The sequence below is a fragment of the Geotrypetes seraphini genome, chromosome 13 (genome assembly GCF_902459505.1).
Source record: "Geotrypetes seraphini chromosome 13, aGeoSer1.1, whole genome shotgun sequence".
Taxonomy (NCBI): Eukaryota; Metazoa; Chordata; class Amphibia; order Gymnophiona; family Dermophiidae; genus Geotrypetes; species Geotrypetes seraphini.
In genome coordinates, this window is record NC_047096.1 from 63,712,528 (window position 1) to 63,734,450 (window position 21,923).

The window sequence follows — 21,923 nt, forward strand, 5'->3', positions numbered from 1 at the left end:
ATGTCTCCAGCCTAGCTCTATCCAGGTATGCCAAGTTTAGCTTGCAACCTTGTTAAAATTGTGACTTTTAAACTGAGGGCCAAGCCTGGCTAATTGTGCTGCCTTTTGCATAGACAGATCTGTAACTCTGGGATTCTAGGCCAGAGGAAAGTTGCTGCTTTTGAAAGACAGATCAGTGTATGCAGTGACACCGCCAGAGCTGGCTACAGCAGAGAATTAGTTTTGGATTGAATTGGATTTATTTTCTTGATTTACCGCTATTGACAAGTATTAAAAGACAAGTACAAAAAGATATACATATACAAGTACACCCTCTTACACCATAGTACAATTACATTAATATAAATCAATAGTAACAAATAAATAATCAGAACAGAACCCATTTAGTGATCCATAGTCTTTAGTACACTAGTATTGCTAAAACAATGCAGTTTTCAGCACCTTCAAAAAAGATGAATAAGACATGCTTTCAAAAAATTTGTCAAACACAGAATTCCACAGATCTGGGCCAACATATGAAAAGGCTCAACTTCTTGTAGAAGCGAGTTTGGCTTGACCAAGACCAGGCAACAAAAAAAACAACTAGGAGGAGTGTAATGATCTTTGTGGACAATATCTAGATAACTTGTTTGACAAATTTTTTATGCCAAGCTTTAAACACCATGCACAACAATTTGAACTTAATATATTGATCCACAAAGGGGGGTGCGGAACTTACCCTAAGATGACGGCTTGAAGCTCTCATGAAGACGCCACTGAAATTTCCTTTCCAAATTTACCGATAGTAAAAAGGAAATCTAAGATCCAGGTGTTCCTGGAGGAATCAACTTTGTTGACCAGACTGATGGATGCCTTTGTAGAGCGTAGCTCCTGAACACAGCAACCGGAGGGATCTTCGGCTGGAGGAAGTACGCAGGCTGAGGTATTGTGAGTAATCCTTTGAAGGCACCATCTTGTCTCCGGAGGAACGGAGCCCACCGATTCATCCTGTGGCTACGGAGGCTGCGTTGGGGGCTGAACCATCCCGGGACATTCTCTTGTTGCCCCAACAGAACGGAAGGTCCGATTCTGAGCGGGGACAAGAGGGTTTATCATCATTTTCGGTGGAGGAATTGAAACAAATCCACGAAGAAGAATCTATACAGGTTTCCTTGACCGCTGCAGTTCCAGGTACTGTAATTCCTACTACAGGTCCTAGAATGGAGATTGCTTCTCTACAAAGGCCTACGGTCTTCAATATGGAGATGATTTGGGAAGCTGTATCAAACTTACAGCTTTCTCTGTGTAGTCAAATTCAGCAACTTTTCTTCTTACTGCACAATGGTGATCTCAGAGAATTTGGAAATAAAGAATAAAATGTCAATTTTGGAAAACATGTCTGCTGACTGAGAGACCAGATTGAAAGTTTTGGAAGTACAAGCTCTAACTTGGATTAAAGGTAGCGGGAACTTGCACTTTAAATATGAAATGCTGGAAAATGCAATTAGAAGTTGTAATCTTAGTATTATAAATTTTCCTAAAGTTTTCTCAATTACAGCACAAGATAAAATCTCAGAGTCCCAATCAGCAGAATTTATCTGCTGATAGTTTGGATCTAACTAATTTCCTTGAGAGGTCTGATAGTGAAGCCCAAGTCCCTGCAACACTTTTAGTTCAGTTCACTATCCATTCGGATAGGGAATGGTTGCTTAAATTGTTCTTTAAGTATAGAGATTTTTCCTTTATGACTTATAAAGTAAGAATGTATCCAGACGTATCTAGACCCACTCAGAAAAGAAGAAAACAATTTCTCCTTTTGAAACCTCAGCTTAGGAGAAACCTTCATTTTGCGATATCCCTGTAAATGTGTATACTTCTGCCTCCGGATTCGCAGGGGATAGGGGCAGAGCCGGACTGCGAATGGCAAAAAACCGTGAATATCCGGCTCTGACCCACTCCTGCCTCCCTCCCGCCTTCCCAGCCTTACCTGGTGGTTTAGCGGGCTTTCGGGACAGGAGCGATCTTTCTACGCTCCTGCCCCATGCAGATCGCCATTAGGAAATGGCTACTGTGAGTTCCCGTAGTCTCTCGAGACTACGACGGGAACTCCCTACAGCTATTTCCTAATGGCGATCTGCACGGGGCAGAAGCGTAGGAAGATCGTTCCTGCCCCGAAAACCCGCTAGACCACCAGGTAAGGTCAGGATGCCGGGGGGAAGACTTAATGATGGTTATTTTTTTTCTTTTTTCCCCCTCCCCAAAAAATCGCAAATATGTGAAATTGTGATTACCGAAACCGTGAATGGGGAGGGGGAAGTGTAATGGTTTATAAAGAGAGTAGATATGTTTTCTATTAGTCGCAGCAGTTATCTAAATTTATTTCTACAAAGTATATCTTCCTCATGAGATTTGAATTCAAGTAAATCTGCTCAGTGAAGATTGTTCGGGGGTTGTTTAGCTTCATCTTTATTTTCCTTTTTCTGCTTTGACATCTTAATCAGTCTATTTTTTCAGGTCTGTCCCTAGATATTGTGGACTAATTATATTTTGGAATGTACAATTTATCCTTTAAAAATTGTTGATGTAAGAATATTAAATTCTTGCTTTTTGATGTATTTCAGTTTACATTGTATTTTTCTTTTGACTTGTATTATTGTTAAATGTTAAAATTTTGCATAAATAAAGAATTTTTAAAAAATACATTGATCCACAGGCAACCAGTATAGTTTGTACAATTCTGGAATAATGTGATCCGTTCTTCGAGTACCTGTCAAAATCTAGCAATGGTATTTTGAACCAGCTGCAGACGATATACATTAGCTTTGCTTAAGCCAAGAAAAAGTGTTACAGTAATGTTACACTAGATGTTAAAAAATCATGAATTAACATTGTAAGATTTCCACTTCTAAGATACGAGGGGCCACTGAAAGGTTCTCAACCCAACCAAAAAGAGAATGATATGGAGCTGTGAAACGTAGAAGTTAACTCCACACTTTTCTTTACACTTTTTGTTTCATTTAATAACATTGAAATGTGGAATAACTTATAAGTTTTGTGACTCCCATCATTCTCTTCTTGGTTGAGCTGAGAACTTTTCAGCAACCCCTCATAGGTTTTAGTCAACGCAACATGTATAGTTGATAAAAATTTGATTTTACAGCAAGATTAACACCCCAAATAGTCAAATTAGTAGGAAGTTGTAACCTTGTGCCTTTTAATTTCTAGAAAAGCTCTGAGGATTTTCACCATGAAAGATCCACATTGCAGAAGTCTTATCTATGTTAAGTACCAAATTGTGTTCATGTAGCCAATTACTTAATTGACTCAATTTGCCATTCAGATCCCTAATGGCTGTTTCCTGATCATCATCTAAAGAAAACAAGAACCACTGTTTGCTGTGTTTATTTCTTCTTGATCTATGAGAGAAGCAGCTCACTTTTCTGTTCTCAAAATAAATGATTTTTTCACTTTTAAACTTCTTTGTGGCTATGTTATTAAGTGCTCCAGGTCTACCATTGTTCATGCTCATACAGTGAGATTTGATATATTGCTTTTCTGTGGGTACAATCAAAGTGGGTTTACATATTATATACAGGTACTTATTTTGTACCTGGGGCAATGGAGGGTTAAGTGGCTTGTCCAGAGTCACAAAGAGCTGCAGTGGGAATTGAATCCAATTCTCTAAGTTTTCAGGCTGCTGCACTAACCATTAGGCTACTCGTGTGGTCCCAAAACATAAAATAAGGTTCTTACGATAGTTTGCTGTCAATATAGAATGCCATGTTTTGGAAATGTATTTATTATAATATATTAGTAATATAAAATTGTATGCATATTGGAATGGCAAAGAAATTGCAATCTTAACACAGTAATAGCAGTACAACTAAGAATTATTCCGGATACAAACTTAAAATTCACTAACAGATAAATAAAATATATGTAGATATGAATTGCTTGTTTACTCTCTCCAAAAATACTAGGACTAGGGGGCATGCGATGAAGCTACTTAGTAGTAGATTTAAAACAAACTGGAGAAAATATTAAAATCTAGAATTTGTTGCCAGAGAATGTGGTGAAATTAGTTTAGCAGGGTTTAAAAAAGGTTTGGATAATTTCCTAAAAGAGAAGTCCATAGACCATTATTGAGATGGCTTGGGGAAGTTCACTGCTTATTCCTAAGATAAGCAATCTAAAATCTGTTTTACTACTTGGGATCTAGCTAGGTACTAGTGATCTGGGTTAGCAACTGTTGGAAACAGGATACTGGGCTTGATGGACCTTCAATCTGTCCTTGTATGATAATTCGTATATTCTTTTTAGAGAATGGCACAGGGGCAAATTTTCCCCATCCCCGGAGGAACTCATTTTCCCATCCTGGTGGGTTCTTTTCCTGTCCCTGCCGCATTCCTGTATGCTCTATTCTCATCTGCACAGGCCTCAAACACTTTAAAATTATAGGTGTTGGAGACTTGTGCGGTTAAGGCAGAGCTTACAGGAATGGGACAGTGACAAAACTCACAGAGACAGGAAAATTGAGTTCCTGTGGGGACAGGAAAATTTGTTCCCATCTTCTTTTGTTGTTACCCTAAGGAACCAGAAGCCAAAGGCCCTGAAAATCATAGTTGGAACTTAGCTTTCTTTCTTAAACCCTTAGAAAGGATACCATTGGCCTCGCCCGTGATGGAGGGAATACATATAGATGCCTTAGCTCCCTCAGTATGGCAGGTCTCATCTCTATCTCCTGAAATCTGAACCTATGTTTCACAGCTAGCTTCTAGATCAGCCAGGCTGATTGCACAAGGTCATATAGACAGAATGCTTCTGCTCTATGGTGTCTCAGTCTGTGTTCGTGGAAGGCAAAGTAACCTTCATCAAAGAAAGTGTCCAAGAATCCAGATGCTTTCAGCTAAAGAGTCTCTCTGGTCTCACATCTCTGCTCAGCTTTTTGCACAGGTTGAGAGAGTTTAACTCAGCTTAGGAAACATAAGCTTACAAGTCTATTTCTCTGGCCTCACATCTCTATGTAAGGTAGCATAGCTTCCCATAGCCACTGAGGCATGATTCCATTAAATATGAAAGAACAAAGATGGAATTATCAGTTAGGAATGATGGAACCTGGGAGTTTAAATGCCAAAGTAGAGTGGATGTCTCTGACCTAATTGGGATGTCTGATTGGGAAGTCAGCTATTTTGAAAGTATTAGATTTAAAGAGCTTAAAAATTAAAAAAACGTCACCGCCATTTTGCCTCTGAGAAACATAGTGAGTCGGATGACATTGGACGGCTCTGGTAAGGGGTTTTTAAACCTTATAACTCTCAAACCTTTAAGTTTGGATATTTTAGATAATGAGTATAGATGGGAGTTTGAGACTGATATTTAATTTTGATTGCAGGGGAAAGCTAAGGCGAAACATGTTGGATCTATCTCTCCCGGGTTGAACCATGAGAAACATCTCATAAGATAAGTTAATTATCTAAGCTATTTAGAAGGATGAAATAATTTGAGAAAAGAATATATAATTAATGATTTGGAAGTTTAAATATAAAGTGTGGACTAGTGATGAGTAGACACATAAAGCTCGCCGCTATGAGCTATTGTTGAGCAGTTGAGTTGTATCGCTGAGGACCAGAAGAATAGAAAAATAATTGAATTTGAGAAACTTTACTTTGTAACAACTTGGGAAATATATATATGGTTATAATTGGCTCGACTCTAAGTAAATTTTATATACGTGGAGGGGCATAATCTGTAACATTTTTAATCAATGTAAACCGCATAGAACATTACGGTCCTGCGGTATATAAACTGTTATTATTATTATAATCAAAAGAAACATCTAAGTCCGATTAGGATGTAGGGTGCTAGGCCTCCAAAGTCGGCAGGGCATAAATGTTCATTCTCAAAAAATACATTTAAAATATACGTTTGTTTTTTTTTTCCAAATATCATCCATCTGTACGTCTTAAGTGTTTGATCATCCAGACCGCCACTACGTCTATCTTTATACCATATTCTCAATCAAAAATACGTCCAAGCCTGACTTCTTTGGTAAGCAAATTAAATCTGACTTCTGTAGTAAGCAAATAAATGAAGTGCTTTTAAAACGGAGAATAGTGAAGTTTTTGGAATCCTGTGGATTACAGGACCGGAGGCAACATGGATTCATTAGAGGTAGGTCCTGTCAGACAAATCTGATCAATTTCTTTGATTGGGTGACCAGAGAATTGGATAGAGGGAGTGCGCTAGATGTGGGGTATTTAGATTTTTGCAAAGCCTTTGACAGTGTTCCACACACACATCTAATAAATAAACTGAGTGCTTTCGGGATAGGTTCCAAAGTGACGGACTGGGTCCAGAACTGGTTGAATGGAAGGTGACAGAGGGTAGTGATCAATGGAGATCACTCTGAGGAAAGGGATTTTACCAGTGGTGTGCCTCAAGGTTCTGTTCTTGGGCCTGTTCTTTTAAACATTTTTATAAATGATATTGCTGCAGGGCTGTCAGGTAAGATTTGCCTCTTTGCGGATGATACCAAAATCTGCAATAGAGTAGACACCCGAGATGGTGTGAATAACATGAAGAAAGACCTGGCAAAGCTTGAAGAATGGTCTGAAATTTGGCAGCTAGAATTTAATTCTAAGAAATGCAAGGTCATGCATTTGGGCTGCAAAAACCAGAGGGAATGGTATAGTTTAGGGGGTGAAGAATTTATGTGCACGACAGAAGAGCGGGACTTAGGTGTGATTGTATGATGATCTTAAGGTTGCCAAATAATTTGAAAAGGTGACAGCGAAACTAGAAGGATGCTAGGGTGTATAGGGAGTGGTATGGCCAGTAGGAAAAAGGAGGTATTAATGTCCCTGTATAACACTAGTGAGACCTCATTTCGAATATTGTGTACAATTTTGGAGGCTGCACCTTCAAAAAGATATAAAAAGGATGGAGTCGGTCCAGAGGAAGGCTACTAAAATGATGTGTGGTCTTCGTAATAAGGCATATGGGGACAGAATTAAAGATCTCAATCTGTATACTTTGGAGGAAAGGCGGGAGAAGGGAGATATGATAGAGATGTTTAAATACCTACGTGCTGTAAATACGCATGAGTGAAGTCTTTCATTTGAAAGGAAGCTCTGGAATGAGAGGGCATAGGATGAAGTTGGTGACAGGCTCAGGAGTAATCTAAGGAAATGCTCTTTTACAGAAAGGGTGATAGATGCATGGTACAGTCTCCTGAAAGAGGTAAAGATAGAGACTGTCTGATTTCAAGAAAGCCTGGGATAGTCACGTGGGATCTCTTAGAGAGAGGAAGAGATAATGCTTACTACTAATGAGCAGACTAAATGGGCCATCTACAATCAAGTTTCTATGTTATAGTCCAAAGAGTAAGTGGCTGCTAAACCACCAACATGTCATATAGTACAATTGCAAAAGTCGTTTTTATTGAAGTCTACAAAATCTTGAGTGATGTAGAATCGGTACAAGTGAATCAATTTTTTTACTGCATCGAGATTTACAAAGTTACAAAGTTAACTTATGTTAAAGGGCCCTAATCCTGCTTGACCAAAAATACTGCAGCAATATTTAAATTGCTATGGGTTAGGTACTACTGGGATGCACTTCAAGTCGTGTTTGGGCCCAAAATTCTTGATAAAATAAACCCAGCTGTTTCTGACTGGGAGCATTGGGCCAGTGAGCCACAAAGCTAAAGCCCATTGCTCCCAGGCTTGCAAAGCTGGCTCCAGGCAATCCCTCCCTGAACATGGTCTGCTTCCCTCCCCCAGACTAGCTTTCAATTTAATTGGTGGTCCTGGAGACTCCAGAGAGGGTCTTGGGGGGGGGGGGGTCCTGGAGAGCTGTTTGGTAATCCAGGGGAGTCTTTGGCAGGTGGAAAGCTCAATTGCTCTTGCCCTGTGCTGATCTGGATTCCAAAAGGTGTCCCTAGCAATACTGCTTGGGGGTCATATGTTCATATAAGGAAATAGTGGTACACTCCTCCCTCCGTATTTGCGGGGGTTAGGGGCAGAGCCGGCCCATGAATATGGAAAATTTGCAAGTAACTTTTGGGCCGACTCTGACCCACCCCTGCCTCCAGGACTTTACCTGATGGTCTAGCAGTGATGTAGGGCAGGAGCAATCTTCCTACATCCCTGCCTCATGCAGAGCTGTCATCGAAAATGGCTGCCGTGAGTTCCCATTGTAGTCTCGTGAGACCACGGGAATTCACAGCAGCCATTTTTGATGATGACTCTGCACGGGGCAGGAGTATAGGAAGATGCTCCTGCCCTGTGTCGCCGCTAGACCACCAGAAAAGGTTGATTTACTAGGGGGATCCTGGCACTAAAAAAATGTGAATAGTCAAAACCGCGGGTGACGAAACCACAAATAAGGAGGAAGGAGTGTAGTTGTAACATTTGGTAGCCGGAGTGGCACAGGGCAGGAATGACTGAACAATCACTCCTGCCAAAGATATCTCTAATTACTCATCTGGACCCCTGGAGACCCCCTCCTCCTAAACACCTGCTACATACATATAGCTGGTGTTGGTTCTTATGTGTGTGACTAGTTGATTGTATTTTCCATTAAAGCCTTGAGAGTACAGCCAAGATTTAACCTGTTTCCTGAAGTAGTCTTGTGTTAAGCAGTCTCTTGGAGTTCGTTCCAGCATGGTGGCTACAAAGTCTTATTACTAGGTGTCACATCATGTGATTTCTTTTGGAGAGGGTATAATTCTTCAATTTCTCTGGTCCATTTCCTTTTAAGGGCCTGGGGAGTAGCAAGTGGGAGAAAGGCCTGGGAAAACTGTTAAGTCAAGCCATAAATGCTATACTTCATGGGGGCATGAATCCTCTCACCCTAACCTGAAAGCGCTCCTTGAGGAGAGACCTCTGGCTGGTTTCAGCCTATTAGTTTGAGACTGAACTCTGAGGACTTTCTTAAAAGATCAGACTCCACAGGTGATCCTTGAGGGGAGGAATGCTGACCTAGTGCCTAACCCTCAGTAAGCCAGCATTAAAAATAGTTTCTGGCAGGCCCACCCTTAGCTCATTTCTTTACTTATAGCAACCTGTGAACTACTGTCTGCCTCTGGAACAGGGCATAATTTGGTAGGATTTTTCTTCTCTATTTTTTTTTCTTCTAGGTGTAAGTTCTTCTGCACCACAGTATGGCTGGGAAACATCGTATCACCAAAGCTGCTCAGGTTATAACTTTTGTATCTATTCAGACAGAAAATGTTACCCAGGCAAAGGAAGTAGTTCCATGTACAAGCTATCTTCAGCTTGAATTCCTCATGAAGGAAGTGAAAGAACTGAGAGAGGAGGTGGCAAGATTGAGAAGCATCCATGAGAATGATATGTACATCGATGAAATGGTTCATGAGGTGTCAAAGATTTCCAGTAGTGGGGAAGAAGAGGCTGTGCTGAGGGAAGACAGCTGGACTCAAGACAGAACACTGCAAGATTGGTACTGTGACACTCCTCCTCCCCCCACCCTTGAACTGAAGAACCAATATGGTGTCCTGGAAGTGGAGGAGATGAGAGCAACCCAAGGAGAGGAAGGACCAGAGTTCGAAATCCCCAAAAAGTACTGGATCTGTAACCACTAGGAGGCTTAAGGGAGTGGTAGTTGTCGATTCCCTTCTGAAGGGTACAGAAGCGTCTATCTGCAGACCAGACATGATGTCATGAGAGGTATGCTGTCTGTCTGGAGCCAAAATACAAGATGTTACGGAGAGCTTGCTGAGACTCATCAAGCCTGATGACTACTATCCGATGCTGCTCATCCACATTGGCACTAAGGATACTGCCAGGTACCCCTGCAAACGTGTCAAAGGTGACTTTGTGGCTTTTGAAGTGAAGATGAAGCAGTCAGGTGTGCAGGTGGGTGATCATCTGGCATCCAGTGATCACTGCATAGTACGGTTTAATATTAAGATGGGTATAGAGAGGGCTCATTCAAAAGCAAAGATTCTAGACTTTTTTTAAAAACTAACTTGGTTCAGATGGGGGTTTATGTCAAGGAATTATTGTTTGGATAGGAACATCTGGAAGGAGTGAAAATGTGGGAAAAACTGAAAGGAGCGATTAAGGGCGACAAACCTTTTTGTGAGGCAACTAAGTAAAAGTAAGAGAAAAATAAGGCCACTTTGGTTCTCAAAAATAGTAGCTAAGAAGGTAAGGAATAAGGTTAGCTTTCATGAACCACAAAAGATCGCAGAAAGACAGGCAAAAATATCTGGAAAAGTTAAGAGTCTGGTCTTGTAGTCAGGAAAGCAAAGATGCAAATGAAAGAAAAAATAGCTGACATGGTAAAATGGGGAGACAAGACATTTTTTTAGATATATTAGTGCAGTGGTTCCCAACCCTGTCCTGGAGGAACCCCAGGCCAATTGGGTTTTCAGGCTAGCCCTAATGAATATGCATGAAGCAAATTTGCATGCCTATCACTTCCATCATATGCAAATCTCTCTCATGCATATTCATTAGGGCTAGCCTGAAAACCCGATTGGCCTGGTGTTCCTCCAGGACAGGGTTGGGAATCACTGTATTAGTGATAGAAAGAAGTGCAAAAGTGGTATTGTGAGACTCAAAGGTGAAGGGAAGGAATATGTAGAAGCTGATAAAGAAAAGGCCGAATTGCTTAACAGATATTTCTGTATTGTGTTCACGGCTGAAATGCTGGGAGCGGGACCGCAGAAGACAAACGTGAATAGGGATGGAAGAGTAATAGACCCTGATCGATTTTTAGAGGGTTGTGTTCGTGAGGAGCTAGCTAGAATAAAGGTAGACAAAGCAATGGGGCTGTATGGTGTACATCCTAGGGTTCTGAAGGAACTTAGGGAAGTTCTGGTAGCTCCACTGACTGACCTTTTCAGTGAGTCTCTAGAGTCAGCAGTGGTACCGGAGGACTGGCGAAGGGCGGATGTGGTCCCTCTCCACAAAAGTAGAAGAAAGGAAGAAGTAGGGAAGTCTGACTTCTGTGGTAAGCAAATTCATGGAAACACTTTTAAAACAGAGAATGGTCAAGTTTCTGGAATCCTGTGGATTACAGGACTGGAGGCAACATGGATTCACTAGAGGTAGGTCTTGTCAGACAAATCTGATCAATTTCTTTGACTAGGTGACCAGGGAATTGGATAGAAGATGTGTGCTAGATGTGGTGTATTTAGATTTTAGCAAAGCTTTTGATAGTGTTCCACACAGACATCTAATAAATTAACTGAGTGACCTAGGGGGTCCTAAAATGACGGCTGGGTCTAGAACTGGTTGAGTGGAAGGCGACAGAAGGTAGTGATCAATGGAGATTGCTCTGAGGAAAGGGATGTTTCCAGTGGTGCGCCTCGAGGTTCTGTTCTTGGGCCTGTTCTTTTTAACATTTTTATAAACGATATTGCTGAAGGGTTGTCGAGTAAGATTTGCCTCTTTGCGGATGATACGAAAATCTGCAATAGAGTAGACACTAGTGCTGCCCAATTCACGATTCGAATCGGTTCACCAATTCACTTCGGGTGAATCGATTCAAATCGATTAAAAAAAAAAAATCGGCCTCCCGATTCTGTAACTGACCCTCGCCCCCTAAAGCAGGAGCAGCAGTGCTGCCTCTTGCTGGCCGGCCACTGCCGCACCTGCTTTAGAGGGCAAGAGGGGAGGGTCAGTTGGGAAGTGCTGGTGTCCGGCTTCCCCCCTGGCCTCCCGCTGGTGTCCGGCTTTCCCCCTGGCCTCCCGCGCATCATTTACCTACATAGCCAGCAGCCTGCAGAGAAGATCGCTGGTGCTAGCGATCTCTGCAAGCTGCTATAGGTGTTCAGAGTTGTTTCCTCTGCCGAAGTCCCGCCCCTCCTCTGATGTCAGAGGCAGGATCGCAGCAGAGGAAACAACTCTGAAGACCTATAGCAGCTTGCAGAGATCGCTAGCACCATTGATCTTCACTTCAGGCTGCTGCTAGTAGATAAATGGTGTGCGGGAGGCCAGGGGGAACACGCAGGCATTGTGGGAAGGGGGTTACAGGCCTTCAGGGGAGGGACAGGGGGGACAGGCAGGCCTTTAGGTGGGACAGGCATTCAGGTGGGACAGGCCTTCGGGGGGAGAGGTGCAGGCCTTCAGGGGGAACAGGCAGACCTTCAGGGGTGGGATGCAGACCTTCAGGGGAGGGGGGCCCTGGTGTAGAAGTACACGGAGGGAGGGAGGGAAGGGAGTTTCAAAGAGACATACATATGCCGGACTTTGTGGGGAAAAATAATGGATCTAAAAACAGGAGAGGGAGAGAGATGGTGGACAATGGGATTTAGAGAGGGAAGGAACAGAAAGGGAGGGAAGTTGGACACAAGGGATGGTGTGAAGAGGGGGATAGAGATACTGGATAGGAGGGTAGTTGGGAAAAGAAAGGGAGATATGGTGGACCCTGGGGTGGTGGGGAAGGAGGGAGAGATGCTGGATGAAAGGGTAGTTGAGAAAAGGTAGTTTTGTGGATGGAGATGAAAAAAGGAAAGATGCCAGACCTCCGGGGGAGGGAAGGGAAACTGATGGGGAGGACAGAGATAGAAGATGGATGGTTAGCACGGAAAAAGAAAGAGATTCTGGCATGCAAGTTATCAGAAGACAACCGGGGACCAACAAGATTTGAATAATGACCAGATAACAAAAGGCAGAAAAAATAATTTTATTTTCTTTTTTGTAATTACAATGTTAGATTTGAAATGTGTATCCTGCCAGAGCTGGTGTTAGACCGCAAACGTGAGCTTAGATTTAACAGAAAGAGGAAAAGTCTTTTTTGTTTGTTTATTTTGTTCACACCACAGCGCCAGTGTGGTTATGAGAAGGCAAAGGGGGTGAAGAGGATATAAAATAAACCCACCAGGATGTTTGGAAAAAACCCCAAAAATACCCAATTGGGCAGGAAAATCGAATTGAATCGATAAATCGATTCAATAGGCTGAATCAAAAATTTTTTTCCTGAATCGGGCAGCACCACTCTGCATCTCTCATCCCTCCCTCCCCCTAACCCTTTAATCTCCCTCCCAACCCCACGAGCCCCCCCTCCCCAGGCCTACTGAAGTACCTGGTGGCCTTTGTGATAGGAGCTTGAGTCTCGTGCTCCTGCCTCCTCATGACTACCTTCTAAAATGGTTGCCACAACATCTCGCAGCAGCTTGTGGTAATACAGGAAATGATGCAAGAGGTCGCAGCAGCTAATTTAGAAGGCAGCTGCAAGGAGACGAGCGAGAGACCTGCACTTCTGCCACAAAGACCCTCGCTTGACCACCAGGTACCTCAGTAAGCCCGGGGAGGGGGGGAATCATGGGGTTGGGAAGGAGATTAAAGGATTGGGGCCTGGAGAGCCGCAGGTTGCCATTCCCTGTTCTACTGCAATAAGCACATCATTCTCTGATTGCGAGATCCTGTGTAGAGAGCCTCATTTATATTTTTCTATTTCACCTCATTCGTCTAGGCCAGGGGAATCCAGTCGGGTTTTCAGGATATCCCCAATGAATATGCATGAGATCTATTTGCATGCACAACTTTCATTGTGTGCTAGTAGATCTCATGCATATTCATTGGGAAAATCCTGAAAAACCGACTGGATTGCAGCTCTCGAGGAGGGACTTTGACACCCCTGCTCTAGGCTGTCCTATAATTCCTCTGTTTTACTCTCTACACATGAGAGGGTGGGAGCCTGTCTGTTCTTCTCATGGTTATTAAATTTAATTATGGGGTTTTTATCAGGTCGTGAGGCTTTTCGGTACTGCAGAGGCTCCCAATTTAGGGACATTATCTGCAAAGAACACAGACTGTGAGGGCATAGTCTGTAGCCAGTGGGCAACCTGCTTGGCAAGCCTGTATTAACAGTCTGGGAGCTCAGGAACTGTTTCCTTGGGAGTAAGGCTCGCTCCAGGTTTTCTCCACTGAGAGCTCGAGCACAGGCTGAGTGGCCCTGTGGCGGTTTTACCAGGATCTGTAACAACAACTCTGTTTCTCTCCTTACATCAAGAATGCAAGTCTTGTTATCATGGCATGAACCATTGCAACATCAAGGCTACATGGGTAGGAAGGAGTACAAAGGTATATGCCACTGCACAACTGATAGAAGGTTGTAAGTGACATGGGAGCTCATTTTGAAAAAAGAAAACAATCAAAAATGTGGCACATAAAGGGGTAGATGGAAAGATAAGGTACTTACCTTGATAATCTTTTTAGGAAATAGGCATATCAATCTGGAACACTTGGGTTGTGTATTTCTGATCACAAGATCCTGTGTAGAGAGCCTCATTTACATTTTTGTGCTCCACCTTCCATCCCTTTGGGCTATCCTGTAATTCTTCCGTTCATATCGAAGCAATCTATGGACTTTTCCTCTAAAAACTTGTCCAAACCTTTTTGAAAACCAGTTGTATTAACTGCTCTTACCACATCCTCTGGCAACACATTCCAGAGCTTAACTATTCTCTGAGTGAAAAAATATTTCCTCCTATTGGTTTGAAAAGTATTTCCCTGTAACTTCGAGTATCCACTAGTCTTTAGTTGATGGAGTAAAAAATTGATCCATGTGTACAGCTTCCATTCCATAATCCAAAATTGTGTGCAGCTTCCATTCCATAATCTCATGAAAGATGCAATGCTCAAAAACTGGGAAGTGGCCCTTTTAGTCCCAGGGGCTCCACGCAAACTGGACAAGTATAGAGTCCAATCTTGCCTGGGATTTGATAAGCCTCAGTTGCAACATCAATCACTTCTCATGGAGTTTGCATTAAAGAAGGCAAGTAGTTTGAGAACCTATGCTAGCTCTCCTGGCAGGGAGGGCAGAACCTTGGACAAATTTGGCCACAGGCTTTTCCAAAACACAATGCTAACCAGCAGGATTCTCAGTTATGACTTTCTGTATGAAATCTCTGGTTCAACAGTTATCTCAGTATGAACAATTCATACACCAGGATCAACTCAATGCATTCCAACATATCTCCAGTGACCTTCTGAAACCAGGAAATGTTTGGCACAAGCATCAGCACTATCCATCACAATGAGGAGACATTTAGCACAAGAGATGCTTTTGAGATCTATACTAGCTTTCCTTATTCAAAAACCTCAGGTTTTACATTAAAGATCCCCTTAATTTGTATTACACCTCCCCTTTCTTTTATTTTAAGCAATGTATCCTCCCCATCTGTATCATGTTATGTCCGTACTGTAACTGTGAATTTGTTCCCTCTATTTTATATTTTTTAGAAATTTTTAAATACTTTGTATAAATTGGAAACTGCTTTGTTTATAAAAGCGGTATATTAAGACCTAAAAAACTTGAAACTTGATCTATCACAATGAGGAGAAAAGCGTGGCGTGGCAGCGAGTATCTGATCTGGATGCCAATGTACAAGAGCAATTGGCCAATATTTCATGCCTGGGAAATAAGTTTTTTGGAGACAAAATTGAGGAGGCCACCCCGAAAGTTAAAAGGCATGAGGACTCAGTGACTACATTATCATTTGCAAAGTTATTCAAGCCTCAACTTCCTAAGCGTTTTTACAATTCTAAACACTCCTATTACTCTAAATGCAGATATAGCCAAATGTCTATAAAAAGACTTGAAGTGGTCCAGAGGAAGGCAACAAAAATGGTAAGGAGTTTGAACAAAGAGAAGTATGAAAAGAGACTGGAAGACCTAAATATATATACTCTGGAGGAGAGGGAAGAGAGAGATGATACAGATGTTTAAATATTTGAAAGGTATTAATATAGAACCAAATATTTTCCAGAAAAGATAAAGTGGTAAAACTAGAGGGCATAATTTGAGGTTGCAGGGAGGAAGATTTAGGAGTAATGTTAGGAAATTCTTTTTCATGGAGAAGATGGTAGATGCCTGGAATGCCCTCCTGAGGGAAGTGGTGGAGAGGAAAACGGTGATGGAATTTTAAAAAAGCATGGGATAAATATAGAGGATCTCTAATTAGAAAGCGAAAGATGTAAATTAAAGAACTAATGCCAGATCTGGACAGACTTGCACGTGTCCCATATTACATTACATTGCATTACGATACATTTGGGATTTCTATTCCGCCATTACCTTGCGGTTCAAGGCGAATTACAAAAGAGTTAGAGAGTGTTTTACAAAAAGATTTCTGGTCCTTTTATGGGGGGAAAAAAGAGTAGAGCAGGTTGATTTGGGGGTTCGGGGGGGTTAGAGGGATGAAAGGAGGAAGCTTGAGAGGTTAGGACTTTTTCAGGGATTTTTTTGGAAAGTATAGTCTTTATTTTTCTGAAAGTTTTGTAATCTGGGGTCGTTATCAGAAGTTTGGCGATTTGGTTGTCTATTTGTGCTACTTGAGTGGCTAGGAGGCCATCATATAGTTTTTTTCCATTTAACTTCTTTGATTGGCGGTTGTGTGAATGGGGTGTGAGTTTTCCTACATCTGGTTGAGGTGGTTTGGATGAGGCGGTTGTTCAAGTAGGTTGGGCTATCTCCGTTTAAAGTTTTAAATAGTAGACAGTAGAATTTGAATAGTATTCTTGCTGGAATTGGAAGCCAGTGAGAGTTGAGGTATGCCTCTGATGTGGTCGTGTTTCCTCAATGAGTAGATGAATCTTAGAGCTGTGTTTTGAATTGTTTGTTGTTGTTTTGTTATTGTAGCAGGGCACGGGAGATAGAGGATGTTGCAATAGTCTAGTAGTCCTAGTATTAGTGATTGTACTATGAGCTGAAATTGTGTTTTCTCGAAGAATTTTCTGATTTGTCTTAAGTTTCTCATAACTGTGAATGATTTCTGAATTGTTTTATTGATTTGTGGTTGCATGGCGCAGCATTTGTCTATTGTTATTCCTAGTAGTTTTAGGGTGGGTTGTATGGGGTAGTTAATTGCGTTGATTTCTATGTTGGTTATGGTTGGGGTTTTGTTATTTTTGAGGAGGATAAATTTTGTTTTGTCTGGGTTCAGTTTCAGTTTGTGATCTTTCATCCAAGTCGCTACTGTTTCAAGTGTTTGGTGTAGTGCATCTGTTATGGAGGGCTTTGGTTGATCAAAAGATATGAGAATGGTGATGTCATCTGCATAACTGTAGGAAGATAGACCTAGTTTGTCTAGGTGGGCACCGAGGGAGGCAGTGTAGAGGTTGAAAAGAGTAGGGGATAGTGGCAATCCTTGGGGTACACCGCAGGGGTCTGACCAAGTTTCTGCTTTTTCTTTATCTGATTTTACTCTGTAGGTTCTGGATTTTAGGAATCCTTCGAACCATGAGTATACTTTATCTGTGATACCTATTGTGTCCAAAATTTGTAGTACGGTGTTATGGTCCACCAGGTCAAATGCAGCGGTTGTATGAGGATCATTTTTTTCCCTATACTGAGGTGTTGTCTAGCAGTGTCCATGAGGGATCCTAGTAGCGTCTCTGTGCTGAAGTTGGTTCTGAAACCGGATTGCGTGGGGTGGAATATGTTGTGGTCTTCTAGATAATTGGAGAGGAGTTTGGCTACTAGCCCTTCTATTATTTTGACATATAGTGGTATGGAGGCAATGGGTCTATAGTTGGATGGTTGGTCTGTTGGTCCTTTAGGGTCTTTTAGGATCGGGGTGATGATGATTTCGCTGAGTTCAGTTGGGAAGATGCCGTTTGTGAGCGTGGTTTGTATCCAGTGTAGGAGAAGAGCTCGGTATTTAGTGCTGGAGGATTTTAAGAGATATGGAGGACAGTGATTGAGATCACATGAAGCATGGCTGTACTTTTTGTAGAGTTTGTTGAATTCGGGAATTGGGACCATGTTCTGTCTGCTGCAGTTAAGTCTTTATCTGTGGGATGTATTGTGAATTCTATAATGTGGGTTGGGGCGTCATTGATGGTAGCTCTGGAATTTTTAATTTTGTTCTGGAAGTGTTCTGCTAATAGGGTGTCTGAGGGTAGGGTTTGGTGTCTGTTAGATCTTTTAGTATTTGAAATAGTTTTTTGTGTCCTGGGTTTCTATGCCTATCAGGATGGTGTAGTGTGCTTTTCTCTTGTCCTTCAGTTGAAGTTTGTATTGTTTGTTAACTTTTTTCTAGGCTGTTTTTGTATGATCTAGGCTAGTTTTTCTCCATTTTCTTTCTAGTTGTCTACATTGTCTTTTGAGTAGTAGTAGATCGTTGTCAAACCATTTGTCTGATCGTCTGCTGATTCTGGTTTTGGTTTGTACTGGTGCTAGTTCATTAAGGGTGTTGGTGCTCAATTTATCCCATTGTGAAATGAAGTCTAGGGGGTTACTTTCATGGATTGTTTCATCTATTTTAGACCAGAATTTGGAGGGTTCAATGTGTTTGCTTTAGGTGTAAGTTATTTTTTTGGATTTTAGTAAGGTTTTGTTTTTGGTCCAGTTGATGTTGAAGGTGTATGTGTAGTGGTCTGACCAGAGGGATCATGTCCATGTTCCATTAGATGTATGAATTTCTGTTAGAGAAGGTTGATGGGTCATGAAGGCTGCGATATCAAGTTGGTGACCTTTCTTATGAGTGGTTTGTGGATTTAACATTTGGAAGGATAAGGCGTTGAGAAATGAGAGAAAGTTATCTACTTGTTTAGATGAATGGTCTTCAAGGTGTCGGTTTAGATCTCCTAGGATAAGGTTGTAGGTTGCTGTTAGTGATTTTTGGTAAATGAAGTCTTCAAATTCAGGTTTTGCTGTATTCCAGTTTCTCGGTGTTATGTAACAGAGCATGCAGTTTAGTGTGTCTTTTAGTGTGGTGCCTGAGAGTTGACATGCTAGAAGGTCCATGTATGAGGTAGATGTTTTTTTCAATTACATTTAGGGTTAGGGTGTCTTTGATTAGGATTGCTAGTCCTCCTCTTTTTTTCTCTCTGAGACTACTGTTATTTTGTATCCCTGTGGGCAGGCTTCCGTTATTCTGGGATCTGTGTCCAAAGTTAGCCAGGTTTCTGTGAGGAAAAATTAGTCCAGGTTTTTGTTTATTATCCAGTTTTTAATAAGTTCTGTTTTTGGGCCTAGGGCTCTGATGTTTAGGTAGGCGCATATAAGTGTAGTGGTTTCTGAATGATAATTGTGAGTTGTTTTAAGGTAGATGAGTGATTTAGGGTGAGGGTGAGGTTTGGTCTTAGGGTGTGTTGGTCTTCTTCCCCATACTTGAGTGATGGGATGTTGAATGTTGTGTTGTTGGTTCGAGTTTTTGTCTATTGAGATTCTTCTGTTAGGATGATGGATTTTGTTTCTCGTAGTGGGGTGTGTTGTGAGGATGTTGTTTGCTATTGCTTCCCAGCTGGTTATAAGAAGGAGTATCAGTATGGTTTTCTGGGCTTGTGATAGTAGCTCCATATGTGGTGATTTGGTGTCGGATGGACAGGGGAGGGCATCAGTGAGAACTCCACTAACTTGGAACATGAGGATGTTACTGGCCAGACTTTATGGTAGATATCCTACAAACAGGATAGTTAGAAAGACTGGAATGAGCTAGGACGGCAACTTCAGCATTTGGAACCTAGGACAATACCAGGTGGACTTTACAATCTATGACCCAGAAATATCAAAGAAGAGACAGTTAATTTAATCATGTATTTTTAATGGGCAGACTGGATGGACCAATCAGGTCTTTATATACCATCATTTACAATGTTTCTATGTCTACATCTTCCAGAGCTCCACCACAAAGACACCCCAGACCACAAAGGCCACAAAAATCACAATCGCAGACGCAGCAGAAATCTTAGCAGACTTTTTTTTTTTACTTCATCCTGAAGAGCCTAGCCAGCATAGTATAACCTGTTCCTCAGACTCCCTACAGGAGGACATCTCACTCACTTTCACCAACATTGGACCCTTATAACAACAGATCACTGGGTCCTCAAAGTAATGAGACAGGGTTATTCCCTTAACCTACAGAAAAGACCTCAAAACCATTCCCTTCAGACCATCCTACTTCTCCAAGAGCTCTTAGCCCTTCTCCAGCTCCATGCCATTGAGCAAGTACCTCTGCAGGAGAGGGGCTGAGAGTTCTACTCAAAAGTATTTCTTCATACTGGAAAAAAGCACTCAACAATACTTAGTGACAGAGAAGTTTCACATGGTCTCTCTGGGAACCCTGCTCCCGTCGTCCCTTGCTGCGCCAACTTTAAACTTTTTCGCCTCTTCAGGGCAGCTCCACTGCTACTGGGAGCTGCCCCAATGAAAGTCCTGCCTTCCGCTGCAAGGGAAGGAGGTCGGGTCAGCATGGGAGATGAACTCCACCTCGACGTCCCTTGTGGCGCAAACTTTAAACTTTTTTGCCTGTTCAGATCCCCCCCCCCGACTCATCCATTCAACTCCTTCCCCACCAAACTAGCAAACCTCCTCAAATTCCAGCTAACCCTCTTTCTCGCATTTTTCCCCATCCAAAAATTAAAAAAAATTTAAAAATCACCCAAGAGGGCAAGATAAATTCATTACCCTCTCCACCCTACAGACCTCAAAATGAAATCCCCACTCATTCAAATTCTCCCGATACTAAGCCTTACCAGCACACGTTCCAGCAACAATCCTTATCCCTCTTGGCACACCAAGCAACAGAAATCAAAACCCCTAGATCCACCAAATAACCCCATGAAATGCCAAGGAAATTACCAAAATGCTATCCCTATACTCTGGAATAAAAACAGCCTCTCGCTGTTCCACAATCAGCCAGAGAATCGATCAACAGCAATCCAGTCAGTATTCTCAACTAGTATTCTAGCCCTAAATGGATTGTTTAAACACACAAAAAAAAGAAACCTCTCTTTTCTCACAGATCAGCAATTAGTATTAGTGTAAGGCTTCCTTTATCTTCTGCCCTAGTGTGTTAGCCAGATGGCTATGAAATTCCTCACTGGTACTTCCTAAAGTGAGTTGAGGCAAGGATTCTCTTTAGTATGAGAGCCTTTCTTAGCAGGGCTCTTAGACTTTTCTGTCTTAAGTGGCCTGACATTAGGATACTGCCTCAAGTCCTCTGTGACAGCTTCAGCAGAGATATTGTTATCAATAGCGGATAAAAAGGATGGCTTAAAATTAGCATGTTTGAAACTTATAAGCAATGGTGTTGGTCCTCAGGGCTTTAATGCTAGCTGTAATTCAAACTTTTGATGATGGTGCTACTGTTCCCACATTTCAAGCATGTATTAATTTAGCTCCTTTCATGTCTGTTAGCATTTGTCCAATATTTGCCCATGTATTTTCATTTTAGCAATTAGAAATACATAGGAACTATTAAACACTGTTCTGGGCTTATATAATGCTAGTTTTCAGAAGCCAGTTATATTGCCCCCCCCCAAAAAAAAACCAAACAACAAACACCAACCCAAAAAACTAGAAACACCACACTGTTTTACAGAACATATGTGTATGGTGGAAAAGTCATGCAATTGCCATGTTAGTCTACTTAAGTACATACTGTAGATGGGAAAATCAGTACATATTATTGTAACATTAACAAAACCTTTTCATGAGATTTCCATTGACACTTGGTCCAGGACACAGAGTTCCTAAACTTTAGTTATAAGTACATTTGGTTCATCCTATTAAAAAACATTTCACTCAGCACTCATTTGTTGATCTTTATCTTTGCATTTTGGGGAGAGAGCAGAAAAGTTGCTGTTTGTGCAAGTTTAATATGCCTTTGCTAAGCTATAATAATAATAATAAGGCCTAGTTAGTCTTACCACTATTGTGAATTGTCTTAAAATATAATACCAAACTAAAGTATACCGATTTCTATTGGCTAATTGAATTGTCTCATTTATGTTCAATATTCTAGCTAGAACAATTGCTTAAGTTATAAAGCAAAAAAGAAACCTAGGAGTCTAGGTTTCTAGCTTGATCCCATGAGCACTTCTTGTAGAGTGGCCTTTTTTCTATCCATATGGTAATGAATAGATGAGTACATGTTCCCTGCTTTGTTTTCTTGTATTGATCACAAAAAGAGGAAGACAGGAAACAATATCTGGAAAAGTTAAGAGAAACTGGTAAAGTAG

The 21,923-nt window shown here is 41.5% G+C and overlaps 1 protein-coding gene across 9 annotated transcripts in view; it reads left to right on the forward strand.

Annotated features, from left to right (window-relative positions):
* The window catches only part of CDK12 (cyclin dependent kinase 12), a 266,008-nt gene that overhangs the window by 194,596 nt on the left and 49,489 nt on the right, over positions 1 to 21,923 (forward strand). For 3 of the 9 annotated variants that reach the window (XR_004536805.1, XM_033918523.1, XM_033918525.1), the window contains one exon: positions 3,205 to 3,454. The exons of 5 other annotated variants lie outside the window; for them this stretch is intronic. Coding sequence is in view for 2 of the 4 variants with exons in the window: in XM_033918525.1 (XP_033774416.1) it covers positions 3,205 to 3,215 (11 nt within the window). In the remaining 2 variants the exon portion in view is untranslated. Of the gene's footprint in view, positions 1 to 3,204; positions 3,455 to 21,923 lie in introns of those variants that run through there. One more of the 9 variants, XM_033918528.1, reaches the window with a different exon arrangement.